The 20,668-nt window shown below is 38.5% G+C and overlaps 1 protein-coding gene across 14 annotated transcripts in view; it reads left to right on the forward strand.

Moving 5' to 3' along the window:
* Positions 1-20,668, forward strand: part of RSF1 (remodeling and spacing factor 1) — a 129,370-nt gene that overhangs the window by 95,894 nt on the left and 12,808 nt on the right. For 13 of the 14 annotated variants that reach the window (XM_036324880.1, XM_036324867.1, XM_036324866.1 and 10 more), the window contains 6 exons: positions 1,370-1,576; positions 2,674-2,748; positions 7,425-7,529; positions 8,640-8,719; positions 18,090-18,144; positions 19,758-19,867. In XM_036324880.1, the coding sequence (XP_036180773.1) occupies positions 1,370-1,576; positions 2,674-2,748; positions 7,425-7,529; positions 8,640-8,719; positions 18,090-18,144; positions 19,758-19,867 (632 nt within the window). The remainder of the gene's footprint in view (positions 1-1,369; positions 1,577-2,673; positions 2,749-7,424; positions 7,530-8,639; positions 8,720-18,089; positions 18,145-19,757; positions 19,868-20,668) is intronic. The other variant, XM_036324868.1, reaches the window with a different exon arrangement.

A 20,668-nucleotide genomic window follows, 5' to 3' on the forward strand; every position in this document is an offset into this window, starting at 1 on the left:
TGACTCCTCCCTTATTGATTGACATTTAGGTTGTTTCCAATTTTTCACTATTGCAGGCAATGCTGCTTTGAAGATCATTTTGGACATGAGTGAGTATTTCTTTAGAATAGACTCCTAGAATTGGATTTGCTGGGTCAAGGGGCATGTATATTTTATTTTTTGACAGTTATTGACACATTTCTAAAAATGGCCCCATTATGTACCCTCTCATTATGGGTATGAAAGTGCCTATATTCCCCAATATAAAATATTAGCCTAAGAAGTCAGAATTTTTTTCTGATGTCTCTCTTACTTAAGCAAAATTTAGTACCAGTCTTTGGCTAGTCTATGGAAGTTTGTTATAATTAGAAGTGCTACTTATATTTTTAATTTATTTAGTGATCAGATTGTTCATCTTTGTAAGTGGTCCTCTATTGCCTGGAATACTGAATTTTTAATTCTTTACTTTGAAAAAATTTCCCCTTCTTCTAGAATTATGTTGGTCTTTGATAAGGACTTAAACTGTAGAAATTAATTTAAATATAAATTTAAAAATTGTGGCCTAGCCGGTTTGGCACAGTGAATAGAGTGTGGCCTCCGGACTGAAGGTTCGGGTCCCGGGTTTAATTCCGGTCAAGGACACATGCCCTGGTTGCGGGCTCGATCCCCAGTAGGGGGCATGCAAGAGGCAGCCAATCAATGATTCTCATCATTGATGTTTCTATCTCTCCCTCTCCCTTCCTCTCTGAAATGAATAAAAATATATAAAAATTGTGCTACCAGTAAGTAAAAAGCAATTTACAACATTATAAACTTACTCTGAGTAATATATTTTTTAAGTTTGTCAGAATTTTTATGTGCATTTCTGAACCATTAAAATTTGTTATATTAATCTCTGATGTGGAAATTTAAAACTTTGTATAATTAAAATGTGAGAATATAGTGCTCTATTATAGAGCCTTTAAAATGTGCATGGCCTTTGACCCAGAATTCTCTTCGAGGAATTTATCCTAACTACAGAGCTATGTGTAAAAGTTTATATTTACAAGGATACAGTTGAAAAAATGGGAAACTACCTAAATGTCTGTCTAGTAGAGGACTAGAGAAATACAACTACATGATGGCATATTATATAGTCATTTACAGTGATGTTAGGAGAATATTTTATGACTAGGGAAAATATTTATAAGACAGTGTTTATCATAATACCCTCCAAAATAGAAAACATAGTGGGAATGTATACCAAAATTAAATAGTAGGTATATCTGTGAAGATGCTACAATAATTTTCCTTTTCTTTATGTATTGACTAAATATTCTGCAAGGAACATATCGTAGTTTTTCTTTTTACATTCTTATACAAATTATATCAATTTTTTATTTTATACAAGGTAAAAACCAAAGGCAAAGTTCGATGGACTGGTTCTCGAACACGTGGCAGGTGGAAATATTCCAGCAACGATGAAAGTGAAGGGTCTGACAGTGAGAAATCATCTGCAGCTTCAGAAGAGGAGGGAGCAAAGGAGAGTGAAGAAGCCGTCCTAGCGGAGGATGATGAACCCTGCAAAAAATGTGGCCTTCCAAACCATCCTGAGCTAGTGCGTAATATTCGCCTCACTGCCATGCTATGGTTTTCCAAAGCCTAACTCTTCTAGGCTTGATCATGATTTAAATTTTTTAATGCTGCAGAGCTTGTGTGTACAAAATAACCTTTATTTCTATTTCTTAAATAACCCAGTTCTGGGAAGGTCAGGACCCTGCTTTTATTCTGCCTAGCTAGCTGTTGTTATTTCCTCTTAATAAGAATACACTCCTAATTTCTCTCACAAATCTATGAAATTATTCAGATATTTCTGTTCTGTTCTAAAGTGCCAGCTATAAATAAGTAAGGCCTGAGATCTTATTGCCTTGCTGTAACAATGTATAACTCAAGTAGTTAACCTGGTAGGACTTACACCTTTAGGAAATGGGCAATTCTAAAAAACATTTAAGAGCACAAATATATTCAGATATAATTTCAGAAGGATAGTGACCAATTTACATGGAACTTTCTTACCCAGAAAGTAACCTAAATCACGAAAACCAGTTCCTACATATATATATATATATATACTGAGATTCGTGCACTCGGGGGGCAGTGGGGGTGTCTCTCAGCCTAGCCTGCGCCCTCTCGCAGTCCGCGAGCCCTCGGGGGATGTCCGAGTGCTGGGCCTAAGCTGTTAGTAGGACATCCTTAGTGCTGCCATGGAGGTGGGAGAGGCTCCTGCCATTGCCGCTGTGCTCGCCACTACTTCTGGCTGAGTGGCACTCCCCTTGTGGGAGCACACTGACCACCAGAGGGCAGCTTCTGCATTAAGTGTCTGCAACCTGGTGGTCAGTGTGTGTCATAGTGACCAGTCATCCCACCATTCAGTCAATTTGCATATTAGCCTTTTATTATATAGGATTTCTGCAATTCATAGTGCTTTCTAAAGAGCCTATTGAAGAAACACTCTTGATATGCCCAATTCTATGCAACTATTCTGTTCTTTTGAGTACATTTGACTTTAAAGGCAGGCTCCAACTATTAAATAGAAGGAAATGTAAAGAAAGAGGATTCCACATGGGTAGAATTGTGTGGATCAGAAACGTTTTGAGATCCTCTAAAGTTTGGAAAATTCATATGAAGTGGTTCTCCAAGGCTCTTTTTTCCTAGAAAGCAGTGTGGTGTGATGGGAAAAGCATGGACCAGACAGACTTGGCAGCAGATCCTGCTTCCACCACTTATCAGGTGCTCTCTTCTCTGTATCTTGATATCTTCATTATATAAATAGGAATAATACCACATACTTCTTCTGAGGGTTGCTTTTAATGTTACATAAAGTTGGCCAGCACATCTATTATGTGTTGAGTTAAAGTTTTTTGTGATTTACTTGTTTTTTTTCTTAATGTTGAACTCATATATGGAAACTTAATCAGTGAAGTTTATCATATCCTAGTAGTTTCAGAGGGTTCAAGTAAAAGATATAAGAGGAGAGTAGATGCTGAAATTACTCTGATAAGACCCTTCTAAGCATTTTTATGATCATCAGGCTGTGAAAGTTAGGTCAAGATTTTTGTGTGGAGGAAAGCCAAAAGAAGATATGAGATAGTAGTCTTTTCTGCCCTTTAAACCAAGTGAAAATCAACACTTGTACTCTTTTTCTGTTGTTTCCTAATATCCTTTTTTTTTTTTAATCCTCACCTAAGGATATTTTTCCATTGCTGTTAGAGTGGAAGGGAAGGGAGGAGAGAGAGGGAAGGGAGGAGAGGGAGAGAGAGGGAGGGAGAAAGAGAGAAACATTGATGTGAGAGCGACACATTGGTTGCCTCCACACATACCTCGACCAGGCCAGGGATTGAGCCTGCAACCCAGGTACATGCCCTTGACTGGGAATCGAACCCCATGACCCTTTGTTCTGTGAGCCTACATGCTAACCACTGAGCCAAACCAGCCAGGGCTCCTAATATCTTCTTTTTTTTTTTCTTCCAGAGAGGAAGGGAGAGGGAGAGAGAGGTAAAAACATCAATGATGAGAGAGAATCATTGATCAGCTGCCTCCTGCATGCCCCCTACTGGGGATCGAGCTCGAAACCCTGGCATGTGCCCTTGATCGTAATGGAACCCAAGACCCTTCAGTCCGCAGGCCGATGCTCTATCCACTGAGCCAAACTAGGTAGGGCCTAATATCTTTTTAAACTAAGAGTGCATTTTAACTGAGGCAACCATAGATGTTGATGACAAACGGGTGTGAGGAAATGAGAAGTAAGGAAATGAGGTGAACAGAAATGACATCGAGAAGATGAAGTTGCACCTTTCTTGGCACACACAGGATTTTTATTTAGTCAGTTATCTTAACAACTGCTCTAAAAATCCCATTGCTGGTTACTGTGCCAAAAGGGAATATCAGTTGGAAACTCGAGATCCTAAATGGCAGATTTCTTATGCCATTTGTTTAAGGATAATCTTAAACTGCCAAGCAATTATTATGTGTTAAGTGGTAGGGAAATGAGTCTGAATTAGAAAGACATGGTCCTTGTCCTCATTGAGCTTACTGCAGAAAAGCAGTAAATTTATAAATTAGTGTAGAATCCAGATGCTGTAGTCAAAATACATGGATTGCTTGAGGCTTGGAAATCTTGCATAGTAATATTTATTTTAATGGGATTTTACCTTCATTAAGGAATAGAGATAATTATTGTTTTAGAGATAAATTGATTTCTAAAAATTTAATTTTGTTATTTGAAATTTAGATTATGCTTTAATGTAGAAACAATTTGATAAATGGAATCAGGTGCCCAGGTTTGTCTACATATGCCTATGTAATCAAAAAAATCTGTTAGTCATATAACTGAAGTATTGAATTCTGGTATTGGCAGCAAATGGTGATACACTGAAGAAGGGGGAGGATACTTTTTCACTTTTAAATCACTGCACATGTGTACACAATCCACTCTCCTCCCTTCACCCACCATAGTATATGTTAGCAATTCAGAAATTACTTTACATATATACTGGGTTTAAACAAGTGAATGAAGTGTAGATAACAGGAGCAAGTTTTCTCATTGTCAGCGAAAGTAGTTACAGATAAGCAAGGCTGAAGGCTAGAATAAACTCGATGGTGCTGGATTAGAGCTGGAGATATTAGTATAAACTTATACTTATTTCAGTATAGACATGTGCATATGGATTGCTATACATATATGTATTTCCTAGCTCTGTTCTCTGAGATGATTTAGAAGCAGTGATAACCGTTAGCAGTGAGCACTCAGCATTTAAATTTTGGTTTCTAAATACCATTTTCCATTAAAGGAACCGGGGTTTTGGGGAGAAATGGCTAATTCTTTGGCTCAGGTAGAGAAAATATAAGATACTAGTGACCCGGTGCATGGACTCGTGCACATTGAAAGGAAATTAATTAGAAGGTGGCCTACGGGGTGGGACTGGGCAAGACGGGCAAGACATGCCCTGGAGCCAACCTCCTGCGGTTCCTCCCCAGCCGGCCGCACCTGGGGTGACGCCATGGCTCAAAAGGCATCTGCGGAATTAGCAGGGTCACTCCAGCTGGTGGGGTCCCTTGGTTTGGCCTGCGGGGATCAGGACAAAACCGGCATCTGACATCCCCTGAGGGGTCCCCGAATGCAAGAGGGCACTCTGCAAAGTTGCTGTCATACAGGGTGTGGAACACAAACGCAAGTGTGCAGTAAACCAGATTCAGTGTAACAGTGCCCAGCAACAACATAACCCATGGTCAAAGGTGGGATTGCACAACCCCGCGAAGAATTGGGTTCCCTCCTCTCTGGTTTTGGGTGTGTCACCTGAGAACTGGCGCTGCCAAGTCACTGCAGCTCGGTAGCTCCTATGTTGGCAGCCCCTGGTGGTCAGTGCGCATCATAGCGATCGGTCAGATGGTCAGACACTTAGCATATTAGCCTTTTATATAAATAGATAAATGTGTGGAGTATCCTATAGTGCTGGGAAGTAAGGAAATGCTTCAAAAAAAAAAAGATGCAACCCTAGCTGGTTTGGCTCAGTGGACAGAGCGTCGGCCTGTGGGTTCAGTTCTGGTCAAGTGCACATGCCTGGGTTGTGGGCTTGATCCCCAGTAGGGGGCATGCAGGAAGCAGCCAGTCAATGATTCTCTCTCATCATTGATGTTTCTATATCTCTCTCTCTATCTCTCTCTCTCCCCCTCTCCCTTTCTCTTTGAAATCAATAAAAATATATTTTTTAAAAAAAGATGTAAATGACACAGCCAACCTGGAGCTCCCAGTGTGTCCATAGCTAGAACAATTTGAATTTGACAAGTAGTAATTTTATATTATAACCCAAAGAATAAAATAAATATTCATTAGTTCACCTTGATATAAATACATAATTGAATAAACGAGTAAATGTGGGATAAGGGGCATAATTTCTTTACAGAAGAATTCCAAATAATAAATGTAGAAGGCATGAGAAAAATAGAGAATCACCATTAGAACACCACAGTAGTAACTATTGTAAGCAAGTACTAAAACTTGTGGGTGAAACCTGAAGGAAAAACAGGATATTTGCATAGCTTCAACATATTATTCATTGCTGTGTAAGTTTTATCTTCTATCGACAAATTCTTTGATTACGCCTTCCTCTAGATCAGTGGTTCTCAACCTGTGGGTCACGACCCCTTTGGCGGTCGAACAACCCTTTCACAGGGGTTGCCTAAGACCATCCTGCATATCAAATATTTACATTATGATTCATAACAGTAGCAACATTACAGTTATGAAGTAGCAATGAAAATAATTTTATGGTTGGATCACAACATGAGGAACTGTATTTAAAGGGCCAGAAGGTTGAGAACCACTGCTCTAGATAATGGAGCTTAATTCCCCTCCCCTTGAGTATGGGCTGGGTTTATCACTTCTAATGAGACTAAAGTATGGAAAGTGAAAATTAGTAACTTTAAAGTAATGAAAACCAACTACTGGAACCAAGTGATCAAGGTTAATTATCACCAGTAATTAGTCAGATTGATATCATGTATCCCCAGATATGACACAGTGAGCAGGGCACTTCATCTTTGTGGGATTTTTCTCCAAAATCCATAACTTCAGTCTAATCAAGAGAAGGTATCAGACAAACCCAGGTTGAGGGGAGTCTACATAATATCTGACTAGTATTCTTCGAAGTATAAAGTCTGTTGTTGAGTTAATAATATTGTACTAATGTTGATTTCTTAGTTTTGGTAAATGTACCGTGATTATGTAAGATGTTAACAGTAATGGAAGCTGAGTAAAGAGTTTATGGGAACTCTACTATCTTTGTAACTCTTTGGTAAATCTAAAAAAAAATTTAAAAATGAAGTTTTTTAAGTCAAATGTTCATAAATGTGCCATTTTAAATTTTAGAGACTTGGTCATCTTAAATAACAAAAAAACATCAGTTTAAGACTTTGTATTTGAACATGATGATCCTAAGAATAGTTCCTTTCCCCTCTTCCTACAGTTCCTTCTACATTTAAATTTATATGATAAAGTGAACCGTGAATGATTCTTACAGATTGCTAATTGAAATGCTATTTAAAGTAGATTTTTAAATTCCTATGTATGGTAGGGTAGTTTGTGATGCTTGTGCTTTATATAAACTCTTCTATAAAAAATTTATTGTTGCAGCCCTCATGGCACATTGGAAAAGAATTGTAACTCTAGTTCAGAAAGAACTTGCTACTTTTCACTTATTTTTATAGTTTACCATTTTCGTAATTTTTTATTTATTATTATTTTTTTAATGGCATGTTAGATCCCTAATTATCAGAGCTTTTTTATTATGCAAATAAAGAGTATAGTATATTTCTTATTATGGTGCTAAGAAATATCTTTATTTTAACTCAAGTCACTGAATTTTAGTCATGGAGTTAGGTTGGTGTTAATATCTGGTTTATTTCAGATTCTTCTGTGCGACTCTTGTGACAGTGGCTACCACACTGCCTGCCTTCGCCCTCCTCTGATGATCATCCCTGATGGAGAATGGTTCTGCCCCCCTTGCCAACATGTATGATCCAGCACACATCTCTTTTTCCAGTCTTTGTTTTTATAGTCAAATTAGTAATACTTCTTGACAGTTGCTAAACATTTTATATCTTCAAAACAATTTGTAAATATGGTTTACCTTTTGTTTAAATTTCTGTGAAATTAGAAACTATTGAAAAGGCTACCCTTTACTATTATCTCTTAGGTCTTCCCTTAATTTTTTTAAAAGTAATTCTCAGAAGATCTGTAATTTTTGTAAAATTATAGTCTCTCCTCCCCCTTCACATTTGTTAAAGGCACAAAGAGCCCCAAATTAAGATAATATACAAGCTAAGAAATAGTTTCTTCATATTATGTATCCCTTTGTGTCATCCTCCTTTTCATTTCTTTCTGCCTCCCTTTGTCAGTAGTTTTGTAGATGGTTTCATGAATTATATACCATTATGATGGTCTATGAATAGAAATATGGATTCTATTTATCTCTTATTTTGAATCAGGTGAATTATTTCTTTAAGTTGAAGAACAGGATATTTTTGTGCACTGTGCCCAAGGGGTCCTTTCTCTCACAAGCCCAGTCTCATTTTCGTTTAAAAATAATGGGCTGTATTGCATTTTTCAGTGAAGTGGACTTCTTTGGCTTCGCATAGCTTTATCAGTTAAAATTCTTCAGTTCTGTTCTGTCCCAGTAATCATGTGGCATGGTTTTGTAGAGTTTTTCTTTCTCTTTTTTAAAACTAGTGATTATTGGCACCATTATATTTCATTGTGCATATAACTCCCTTAAAAATGTTTTGAGATTTAAAAAATTTTTAAATCACTATTACGTATACACGTTGAACCAAATGCTATTTTAAACATTGATTTCTGCCCACAAGGAAGGCATGAATGTGTTTTCTGGCAAAGTTCTAAGTTTCTCTAATATGTGCTTTATATGAACGATACTGTGCTCATCTTCAGTTCAATGAATGTTGAGGGCACCACTTTATTTAATCAAACACGAGGACATATCAGTGTTCACCCATATGTGGCCCCTTATCAGCTCTCATAGCATAACTATCCACAAGTTAACATGCAAGTGACAAATGATTGTGGAAAGGTGTTAAAATTATGTTCATCTGTTTGGCTGTTTCAGAAACTACTGTGTGAGAAATTAGAGGAACAATTGCAGGATTTGGATGTTGCCTTAAAGAAGAAAGAGCGTGCTGAACGCAGGTATTGTCATATGTGTGTTAATATTTTACTTGGGAATTTGATGGCAGAATTGTCTTACAATATAGATCGATGTGTGTATCTAAAGTGGAATTGGAAAACTATCACCTGTGGGCCACCTCTGGCCTGCTTCTTGTTTTTGTATTGCCTACTAACTAAAGATGTCTGTATTGTTTTTAAATGATTGAAAAAAAGATCAAAACAACACTCATTTCATGACACCTGAAAATTATATATTCAGATTTTATTGACCTTAAATAAAGCACTGCCATGCTCATGTGTTATATATTGTATGTGGCTGCTTTTGTACTACAGCAGCAGAGTTTAGTAGTTGCAACACAGACCTTGTGACCCACCAAGCCTAAGTTATCTCTCCTTTTACAGGAAAAGTTTGCCAAGCCCTGCTCTAAAGTATTTATCAGAATCTTCTCTGAATAAATATTGGTCCAAGTGTTGTGGGGGATATGTACCTAAGTATGTAGTGAGTGCAAGAAAACTGTAAGAACTAGTGTTTGATTTAGTTTCCTGTGTGTCACGTCTTTGGGTGGGCAGGATTCACACAAGTCCAATAAAGAACATTTAAATGCTGAACTGTGTCCCGTCAACCAGAAAAGATGCTCCCTCTTCAGTGTGCCACTGCACTGTGATCTAAAGCATTTGAGAGGCTTGTTGGAGGAGATAAAGCTGGAAGTGAGCCTCATCTCTAAAAGGGAGCTCAGAATCAAGACAGCATGTTTCCATTTACATTTATTTGTTCCTTCTTTGATTAATTTGTTGCTAAACATACATTTAGACCTATTATGTACCAAACTGAAGAGGAGTAAGACAAAGCTCCAAGTTAACCTGTGGCTCACCCTCTACCAGAATACAGACGTATGAGCCAGTGATGCATTTAAGTAGACAAATGGAGGTCTCTTCAGAGCAATACAAGAACACTGTGAAGGGGACTTGAGTTCGAGGGGTTGAGCTTATCAGGGATATTCCTGGAAGATAACTTGGGATTATATAGGTGGGCATGCAGAGAAAGGACATTTTAGGCAAAGGGCACAAATGTGATTAAAGACAAAATATGAAAGTGAGAGTAGGAGACTTGTAGGAGATGAAGCTATAAAAGCAGATCGAGGCCAAATTGTGAACAGTTTTGCATACCTGGTTATGGAATTTGAATTACAGTGGAACCTCGTTTCTTGAATTTGTTCCAGAAGGCTGTTCAAAAACCGAATCATTTTTTCCCATTAGAAGTCATGTAAATTGAATTAATCCAATCCAGAGCCTCCAAATGATTCCCTGTTTTTTTTAAATGTGTTTTTTAAAAATTCTTTATTGTTGAAAATATTACACATGTCCCTCTTTACTCCCATTGGCCCTTTCCCTCCCGTCCCCGCTCCCCCTCCCTGCCCTTCAGCACCCTATTGTCTGTGTCCATGGGTTATGCATATATGTATTCAAGGTCTTTGGTTGATTACCTCCCACCCACCCACCCTCCCTCTGAGATTCCGTACTTTGTTCCATGCTTCCAAGTCTCTGGATCCACTCTGTTCATCAGTTTATTTTTTACTTAGATTCCACATATGAGTGTGATCATGTGATACTTGTCTTTCTCTGACTGACTTATTTCACTTAGCATGATACTCTCCATGTCTCTCCATGCTATCTCAAAGGGTAAGAGATTCTTTTCTACTGCAGCATAGTATTCCATGGTATAAATGTACCACAGCTTTTTTATCCACTCATCTACTGATGGGCACTTGGGCTGTTTCAAGATCTTAGCTATTGTAAATTGTGCTGCTATGAACATAAGGGTGCATACAACTTTTCTGACTGGTGCTTTGGGTTTCTTTGGATATGTAGAAGTGGGATTACTGGGTCAAATGGAAGTTCCATTTTTAGTTTTTTGAGGAAACTCCATACTGTCTTCTATAGTGGCTGCACCAGTCTGCATTCCCACCAGCAGTGCATGAGGGTTCCTTGTTCTCCGCATCCTCTCCAGCACTTGTTGTTTGTTGATTTGTTGATGATAGCCATTCTGACAGGTGTGAGATGGTACCTCATTGTCGTTTTGATTTGCATCTCTCTGATGATCAGTGACTTTGAGCATTTTTTCATATGTCTCTTGGCCTTCTGTATGTCCTCTTTGAAGAAGTGTCTATTTAGGTCCTTTGCCCATTTTTTAATTGGGTTGTTTGTCTTCCTTTTGTCAAATTGTATGAGTTCCTTATATATTTTGGATATTAACCCTTTATCAGATATATAATTGCCAAATATGTTCTCCCATACAGTGTGTTCTCTTTTTGTTTTGTTGATGGTTTCTTTTGCTGTGCAGAAACTTTTTATTTTGATGTAGTCCCTGATTCCGTTTTAACCCTTCTTATATACAGTATATGTTTATTGTACTGTTTAATCTATATAAATACTTTAAAAACAAAAAAGACATGAAATGTCAATGAAAATATAACATAAAGGAAAAGAAATGTACAGTAAAAAATAAAACTTAACAATAATTATAAGTAGCAACAAAAGCAAAAATACAAAAATATTCACAACACAATATCCTGAGATTTTAACAGTGGTAACCTGACTCATATTCACACATTCTTTCCTTTGTTTGTCACCTGAAATGTGTGACTGATCATATAGATATCAGCATGAAAGGGTTGTCAGGTTCAGAAGCAAATTGTTCGAAATGGGCGTCGTTTGAGAAACGAAGTTCTACTGTATTTTCTTTTTTAATTGTTTTATTGCTTAAAGTATTACAAAGAGTATTACATATGTCTCCTTTTTTTCCACTGTATTTTCTGTAGGGAGTGGGGAAGCCATCAAAAGAGGGATACTCATAACCAGATTTTTATTTCAGGAAAAATTCCCTGGTAACAGGAAGAAGAGGGGATTAGAGTTGAGGCTTTTGCAGTAGAGTCTGTGAGATCAGTAAGGCCTGAGCTAGGACAGTTGTGATAATAAAGTGGAGAGGTTGAAGAGAATTTTTAGAGGTAATCAGGACTTGATGCCCATTTGTACAAAGTATAAGATAATCTAAACAATGTTTCTTGATTGTCTTATTACTGTCACTTGCTGCCACTGTAACTTTTACCTGCTGTCACAGTCTCCCCCTCTCCCCTCCTTAGAATTTAGCTCGCCTGAAGATCATTGCACAATCTCACTTCACTCTGTGCAAAGGCAAGCCTTAAAAATGAGTTCAGCCTCCAAATCCTGTTTGTTCTTTATTAATCTGTTTGAACTTTGTGGCTTATAATGGATGATGCTTAGTTTAAATGGGTTGTCTAAATTTTTTGTATTTAGAAACTGTGTAACAGTCCTGTATAAAATTATTAGTGTTATTATGATGTGCAGAGTTGCTCCTGTTTTTATTTTTGGCACTGGAAAAGATCGACCTAAGGTTGCTTCAAATTAAATCATAATTGAAAATCAGATTGCCCCTGTGCCTTAGTCTTTTGGAAGTCTGTCTGTCCTGAGAAATGAGCAATGTTTTCATGTTCTGAAGCTGATTTGACTCGCAGTGTTAATAGCTAATAGTCTGACCCTTCAAGAGCTTGGAAGAAAATGTATTATCTCTAAAAGGCAAAAAAGGTCAACCACTAAGAATTTGTCTACTATTCAAATTATACCTACTTGTTGTTTGGAGGCCTATGATGGTGCTGACCTATGATGATGCTGTACTTCTATATATGGAAAAGGTGGTGAAACTTTTTTTAAAATATATTTTTATTGATTTTAGAGAGGAAGAGAGAGGGGGAGAGAGAGAGAGAAACATCAGTGATGAGAGAATCATTGATTGGCTGCCTCCTACAACCCCTTTCCCCCCCGCCACTGGGGATCAAACCCGCAACCTGGGCATGTCCCCTTAACCAGAATCGAACCCGGGACTCTTCCGTCTACAGGCTGATGCTCTTATCCACTGAGCCAAACCAGCTAGGGCAGTGGTAAAACTTTTTTGACTATTACCTCATACACTGAAGGCCATACTGCTGCAATTAAGAAAACATATGTTTTTTAAGAAATATCTTTTAATTTTAGAAATCTATGTTAAAATGTGCCACAGCATGTAATTACACTATTGATCTCCCATTTACCAGTTCTTTTGCTTTCTCTTTTACTCTTGGTAATTTTTCTTAAATGTCATTCTTTAAGAGCACATCTGTAGTTACGGCTTTAGGTCACACACTAAATCCAGTATGAAACTGGATCACAGAAAGGAGAGCAACGTTATTGTTACGGGGAGACAAATTTGGCACAAGGCCAGTTAACTGAATTGTTGCTAATTGTCAGTTCTCCCCAATAAACTGGTTAACAAGCCTTTCATTATAGCCCCTTTTATACATTTATATGTATGAATCTTAGGGACTCTACATAGCAAAATATGTTTCTAAAAGAAATAATATATTAAATATAAATTCCAAGTGGCTTCATCAGTTTTGACCGTGAACATTTTTATTCATCTTTTTTTTAAGCTATGTAATAATTTCTATAATACTCATCCTAACAACTTAAAGCCTTGTTTATTCTCTGTGTCATAGTACAAGAGCATCTTTCCCCTACTCATGCATTTATTCAAGATTTAACCAACATTTATTGAGCATCTACTTCATACCAGGCAATGTAATCAACATGAAGTATATTATGTGGTCTCTACCTTAAAGAGCTCTATATAGTATGGTGGGAAAGAAGGATATGCCAGTGAGTAATTAGTGACTAGCCAGCAACTGTCTACAGGGATGGAGCTGTGATGCTCTATGAAATCTGGTGTTTCAGAAGTTCATTCAACTGATTTATAAATGTCCCTTTCAGAACTTGGTGCCAGAAATTATTTAGGAATTCTCATAGTTCTATACTTCAGAGTTCTATACTATCAGTGCTTTGCTAGCAGAGAGTTAGACTTTAATCAGGGTTGGAATTTTCCAGGTAATGTAACAGAGGGAAGGAGAGAAAGAGACAAGGAATTGAAAGTATATGCAAAGGAGTATTTATAATGATGGACTGTGGAGTCTAAGCCAGTAAGGGGGAAAGTAAGGACACAGAGAGAGTGATGGACAGTAAAAATGGGTAGGGTCAATGGATAGAGATCCTACTGGAGTCGGGGAATTGTTGAAATTGGTGTGCCAGGGAGCGTGAGCTGGAACGTGAGCCAGTAGAAGTCAGAGAATAGGATCCCTGTAAAGGAAATTTAAGATGGGGTGTGGTTATAGGTAATGATAAAGTCTGGGCTCAATATGATCATTGAGCCAGTGGTGAGGTGTATTGGTGGAAGATGTATCTTTCCATAGATTACTGAGCAAGAGAATGTTGTGATGAGAAATCATACCTACTTTCAATATCCTACTCAAGTATTTAAAGCCTTCCCAAGTTTCTCAGCTCTTCAGACAAAATCTTTTTTTCATGTTTCCATTGTCCTTACTTATAATGGGCACCAGTTAGTTCTTAGTAGTTGTGAGAGCAAGAACTATGTCTTAATTACCTTTAAATTTCCAAGCCTGACACAAATTATGACCTAATGTGAATATGACTTTTTTTCAATTAACTTAAGAAGAGAAATAATGGTCATGTGAAAGTAGAGATTTTAAGGTATAAAAGATGAAACTGATCACAGTAAACTTGGTTAGTATAAGGACAAATGTGTCCAACATCCTATATAATAAAAGCTCAGCAACCGAAATGGAAGAATGACCAGAAACCAGAACTACTGGCCCCTTGCCCCGGCCGGCCTCACCCCCCAGCGGGGACCCCCACCCCAATCCAGAGCCCCCATCAGGGCAGGCCAGCCAACCCCCACCTGTGCACCAGGCCTCTATCCTATATAATAAAATGGGAACGACCAGAATGACCACTGGACCAGTCACAATGAGGCACACTGACCACCACTTGGTCTCTTTCCCCGGCCAGCAGGCTCCGATCACCTGATGGCGAACAGGGAACTGGGGTTGGGCGGTGGGGGACGCAGGTGGTGCCAGGCCAAGGCCTCTGCCCCGCTGGTCGCCCCACACACAGGGTGACCCACGGCGGGGGTGGGGCCAGCGAGCGGGTGGGAACAGCCAAACCTCTCGGTCCCTTCCCCTGGCTGTGAGGCACCGATCACCCGATGGCAAACGAAGAACCGGGGGTGGGTGGTGTCAAAGGGCAGGGCTGGCTGCGGGCAGCCAGGAAAGATGTCCCTGATGGCAGGCTTAGGGATCATACCTGCACACTAATTTCGTGTGCAGGGCCTCTAGTATTTTATAACAGAGAGCTCAAGTTCTTACTTACCCACTAAGCCTTCCCTGTTATTTTCAGCTGTTACTGCTCTTGCCTTTCATATTTCTATTAAGTTCACCATACACTGGCATGCATGTAAGAGTTCAGTTGTCCTTGGAGAATCAATTTAACTTTGAGAGAAACAGAGAAAGCACCAGTTGCATATAGCAATTTGTTATGTAAAATTTGTTGAATTAAAATCAATAAAACTTTGTTTCTTTGAAATGAAATTATGAAGATGTCATTAATTTTTAAATCCACACAAAGATATCTTCATTGTAGCATCCTACAGTACACATCCATGTGGCTGCATTGCCTTTTGTCTTCTCTGTGAACAAGAAGTGAATGGTCTTAGTATCATTCACTGGGACCTTGATATAATTCTCTTACATAGAATTATTTTTATAGTGATATTTATTATTGTGAGATTATAGCTGTGTCACTCATACAATATTACTAAAAACTCCCAGCCTAACAAAGATCTAGTTTATTCAATCAAAGTTCGCTTTTTATCTAATAACTTTGTCAGTGAGTCACAGCATGACTCTTCACAATTTCCTTGTCTGTTTCAGTTACAGAGTTTATTTCACTGGTATAAATCACATTTTTTAAAATTTTATTTTTACTTACGATTGACATATTATATTAATTTCAGGTATACAAGATTGTGATTCAGTATTGATATACCTTACAAAATGATAACCACAAAGTCTAATAACCATCAGTCACCATACCTAGTTATTGTGATATTCTTGACTCTATTCCCTAAGCTATACATTACATCCCTTGGCTTGTTTTATAACTGAAAATTTGTATTTTTTATGCCCTTCCCCTTTTCCATCCAACCTCCCACCCCATCCCTCTGTATAAGTCACTTCTAAAGCTACAATTTTCATACCTTTAGGAAGTTTTGTGCTTCCTACACATATCAGTACTATAAGTTTTATAGATAACTAGCAGCCAGATGCACGAAGATTCGTGCAAGAATAGGCCTTCCTGGGTAGCCTCAGGCAGAGGCTAAATTAGCACCTCCTTAGATCCAAGAGCCAGTGTACCCAGTGGTCAGAGTGGGACCATCCAGATTACAACTCCTCAGATCCATAAGGGACACACTCAGGGGGCAGACTCAGTGAGCACCAAAGCCCCACTGAAGCAAGTCTTGCCCCATAAGGGTGTCTTCAGCACAGAAGTTCTCCCACTGTAGACACAGCTGATTCTCACAGCCAATAGGCCTGAGGTCAATTCCTCCCAGTGATACCTACAACAATCAAGGCATAACTACAACAAGACTGTGCACAAAGCTCACAAAGGGGGTGCACCAAGAGTGTCCACCTCAGGTAATTGGGGAGGCTGAGCCACTGGGCCCTATAGGACACCTAGCACACAAAGCCACTCTACCAACACAGGGAAGCATAAAAAATGGGGAGACAAAGAAACAGGACACAAATGACAGAAATGGAGGAAAGCAAACTACTGGATATAGAGTTCAAAACCACACTTTTAAGGTTTTTCAAGAACTTTCTAGAAACCGCCGATAAATGTAGTGAGACCCTCAAGAAATCTAGTGAGACCCTTGAGGTCATGATAAAGGACCAACTAGAAATTAAGCATACACTGACTGAAATAAAGGATATTATGCAGAGTTCCAATAGCAGACTAGAGGATCGCAAGAATCAAGTCAAAGATTTGAAATACGAAGAAGCAAAATAGACCCAACCGGAAAAGCAAAATGAAAAAAGAATCCAAAAATATGAAGATAGTGTAAGGAGCCTCTAGGACAGCTTCAAGCGCACCAACATCCGAATTATAGGGGTGCCAGAAGAAGAGAGAGAGCAAGATATTGCAAACCTATTTGAAGAAATAATGACAGAAAAACTTCCCGTACCTGGTGAAAGAAATAGACTTACAAGTCCAGGAAGCACAGAGAACCCCAAACAAAAGGAATCCAAAGAGGACCACACCAAGACACATCATAATTAAAATGCCAAGAGCAAAAGACAAAGTGAGAATCTTAAAAGCAGCAAGAGAAAGAAACTCAGTTACCTACAAGGGAGTACCCATACAACTGTCAGCTGATTTCTCAACAGAAACTTTGCAGGCCAGAGGGGGTGGCAAGAAATATTCAACGTGATGAATGCCAAGAACCTACAACCAAGATTACTTTATCCAGCAAAGCTGTCATTCAAAATTGAAGGTCAGATAAAGAGCTTCACAGATAAGGAAAAGCTAAAGGAGTTCATCACCACCAAACCACTATTATATGAAATGCTGAAAGGTATCCTTTAAGAAGAGGAAGAAGAAGAAAAAGGTAAAGATACAAATTATGAACAACAAATACACGTCTATCAACAAGTGAATCTAAAAATCAAGTGAATAAATAATCTGATGAACAGAATAAACTGGTGATTATAATAGAATCAGGGGCATAGAAAGGGAGTGGACTGACTATTCTTGGGGGGGAAAGGGGTGTGGGGGATTCGGGAAGAGACTGGACAATAATTGTGCACCTATGGATGAGGACAGTGGGGGGCGGTGAGGGCGGAGGGTGGGGTGGGAACCGGGTGGAGGGGAGCTATGGGGGGAAAAAAGAGGAACAACTATAATAATCTGAACAATAAAGATTTAATTTAAAAAAAAAAGAATATGCCTTCCTTTCCCTGGCTGCCAGCACAGTTTCCTTCCCTCCGGCACCCAGGACCTGGGCTGCTTTGCTCTAGATGCTGCCGCCACCCACCGAGGCATGCTCTGAACCACACCACACGGCCGCTTGGAGCCTACCCTTACCCCTGGTGTGCGTTGTGGATCAGAGCACACCCCCACCCCTGGTTGTGTGTGTGTATGTGTGTGTGTGTGTCCGCTGGGGCTGGGCCGGCAAGCAGTTCTCTCCCGCCCATCTGCATGCAGCTCCTCCTGAGTAGTCATGATGCAGGTTCCTCCAGTGGTCATGACACCTGGCTAATTTGCATATTACCTATTTATATAGAGAGAGATAGACAACATGTTTGTAACCTAGCCTCTGCTATTACTATAAAATCGTAATTTTAGTATTGTCTGTGTTAGTAATGTTCTCATAACACTTCTATTTTTAGCATCTAATTTTGCCTATGTGCTTGTTTTTCACTTTTTAAAGGAAAGAACGCTTGGTGTATGTGGGTATCAGTATTGAAAACATCATTCCTCCACAAGTAAGTTTCTGGCTTTTAGTATTTTTAAAGAGAAAATGGCCATAATTGTTCTAAAATGTATCCCACTTTATGTAACATGAGTAGTTTTAATTCTTATTAAAAAAGAAAATTTGCCCTAGCCGGTTTGGCTCAATGGATTGAGCATCAGCCTGTGGACTGAAGGGTCCCAGGTTCAATTCTGGCCAAGGGCACATGCCTGGGTTGCAGGCTTGATCCCCAGTAGGGGGCATGCAGGAGGCAGCCAATCAATGATTCTCTCATGTCATTGATGTTTCTATCTCTCTCTCCCTCTTCCTTCCTCTCTGAAATTAATAAAGAAATATATTTTTTTAAAAAAAATGAAAAGTTAGGACCTTAAAGAAATCACCCATAATCCCTCATGATTATGTACATGCAGATAGTCCGGAAATATTACATTCAAATGAAATTTATAGCTCACCCCCATGGAGCTTGTTGGGTGTTGTGTTTTGTTTTGTTTTTTAACCTAAATTGGTTAATTTGTTTTCAGCTTCTTTATCTGCTGTTTATGTAAAGTGTCTAAAGATAGTTCAGGGAGAGCTGGTTTTTAATTCTAGTCTTTTGTGGTTATCAGAACCTTCAATTTGTGTTCTTATAATTTGGTTTCTTTGAAGGGATTTCACTGTTCCGCATTCATTAGCTTAATTTGTAATTAAGAAGGATATCTCATGAGTGAGAGTACATGTAACATGACTTTTATTTGAAATGAAGAAATTTTCTCAGTTCCGTACAGATTTAATTAAATCACACACTTAAATAGCATGTCTTGGTTAGTTATTTTTCTTCAGCACCGTGCCCCTTTCTTCTAAATCCATTATTTCATTTTTTCAGCTTATCTAATTATTTGTGTTAAAATGTATTGATGGAAAAACATCATGATTTAAAATATATATATTTAGTTGATTTTACAGAGAGGAAGGGAGAGGGATAAGAGTTAGAAACATCGATTAGCTGACTCCTGCATGACCCCCTCTGGAGATTGAGCCCGCAACCCAGGCATGTGCCCTTGATCAGAATTGAACCTGGGACCCTCCATTCCACGGGTCGAGGCTCTAGCCACTGAGCCAAACCGGTTAGGCATCATGATTTTTTTTTTAAATAGTCTAAAGTTTTACATATGTCTCCTTTTTCCCCATCATGATTGTTTTTAAAAGAGGTCATTATGAACTCACAAAAACATAAGAATTTTAATACAGAAGTGCTTTTTAAAAAAGTATTCTTACTGATTTTTTGTGTTTTTTTTTTTGTTTTTTTTTAAAGAGAGAGAGAGATTGATGGCTGCCTCCTGCATACCCCCCAGTGGGGATCAAGCCTGCAACTCTGGCATGTGCTCTGACCGGGAATCGAACTAGCTGACTTGGTGCACAGGATGATGCCCAGTCAACTGAACCACACTGGCCAGGACCAGAAGTGTTTCTTTTGATCATCAATATTTTTTTAATCTGTACATAGTGTTGCCATGTTCATTCAGTTTTGGGGGATCATCTTTTTCAAACCTTTCACATGTGCTGCCTAGAGGGACATTAGAAGCTATTAATCCCAAGGAACTTTGTTCTGTCCTGAGTAATAAAATGTATTTATTTTCATAAAACCAGGAGCCAGATTTTTCTGAAGATCATGAAGAAAAGAAAAAGGATTCAAAAAAATCCAAAGCAAACTTGCTTGAAAGAAGATCAACAAGAACACGGAAATGTATAAGTTATAGGTATGAAATACATGGAATTAGTTATAATGAAAGAATTTTTTTTAAATATTTTTTTTATTGATTTCAGAGAGGAAGGGTGAGAGAGATAGAAACATTAATGATGAGAGAGAATCATTGATTGGTTGCCTCTTGCACACTCCACACAGAATCAAGCCTGCAACCCAGGCATGTGCCCTGACACGGAATTGAACTGTGACCTCCTGGTTCATAGGTTGATGCTCAACCACTGAGCAACACTGGCCAGGTGAAATAATTTTGTGTGTGCGTGAAAATCCTCACTTGAGGATATTTCTTCCATTGAGTTTTAGAGAGAGTGGAAGGGAGGGAGAGAAACAAAAGAGAAATATCAATGTGAGAGAGACAGATTAATTGGTTGCCTTCCACACTGGCCTTGACCAGGGCTGGGAATTAAACCTGCAACCCAGGTACATGCCTTTGACTGGGTATCGAACCTGACACAATGTGGTGCTCAGAACATCCCTCTAGCCATTGAGCAACATCAGCCAGGGCCAGAATGGAATACTTCATTTTAATTAATTAAAATGTTTTAGGCATTTCACTTTATCTTTGTGCTTACCTCAGTTCTAAAGTAAAAGGAGTTTTGCATATGATGAATTCTTAGGAATCATCCAGTCTTGGTCCTTTTCTTTAAGTTGAAAACAGCCCTTGTGAGATGAAGTACATTTTCATAGTTCTAAAATTCTGACTGTATATGAATTTTAGTAATAATAATATAACCTTCAATAACAATAATAATGTCATCATTGAACTTTGTATTATTTCTGGACGCTAATTTTGTTA

Source organism: Myotis myotis, unplaced genomic scaffold (assembly GCF_014108235.1).
Source record: "Myotis myotis isolate mMyoMyo1 unplaced genomic scaffold, mMyoMyo1.p scaffold_m19_p_10, whole genome shotgun sequence".
Lineage (NCBI taxonomy): Eukaryota > Metazoa > Chordata > Mammalia > Chiroptera > Vespertilionidae > Myotis > Myotis myotis.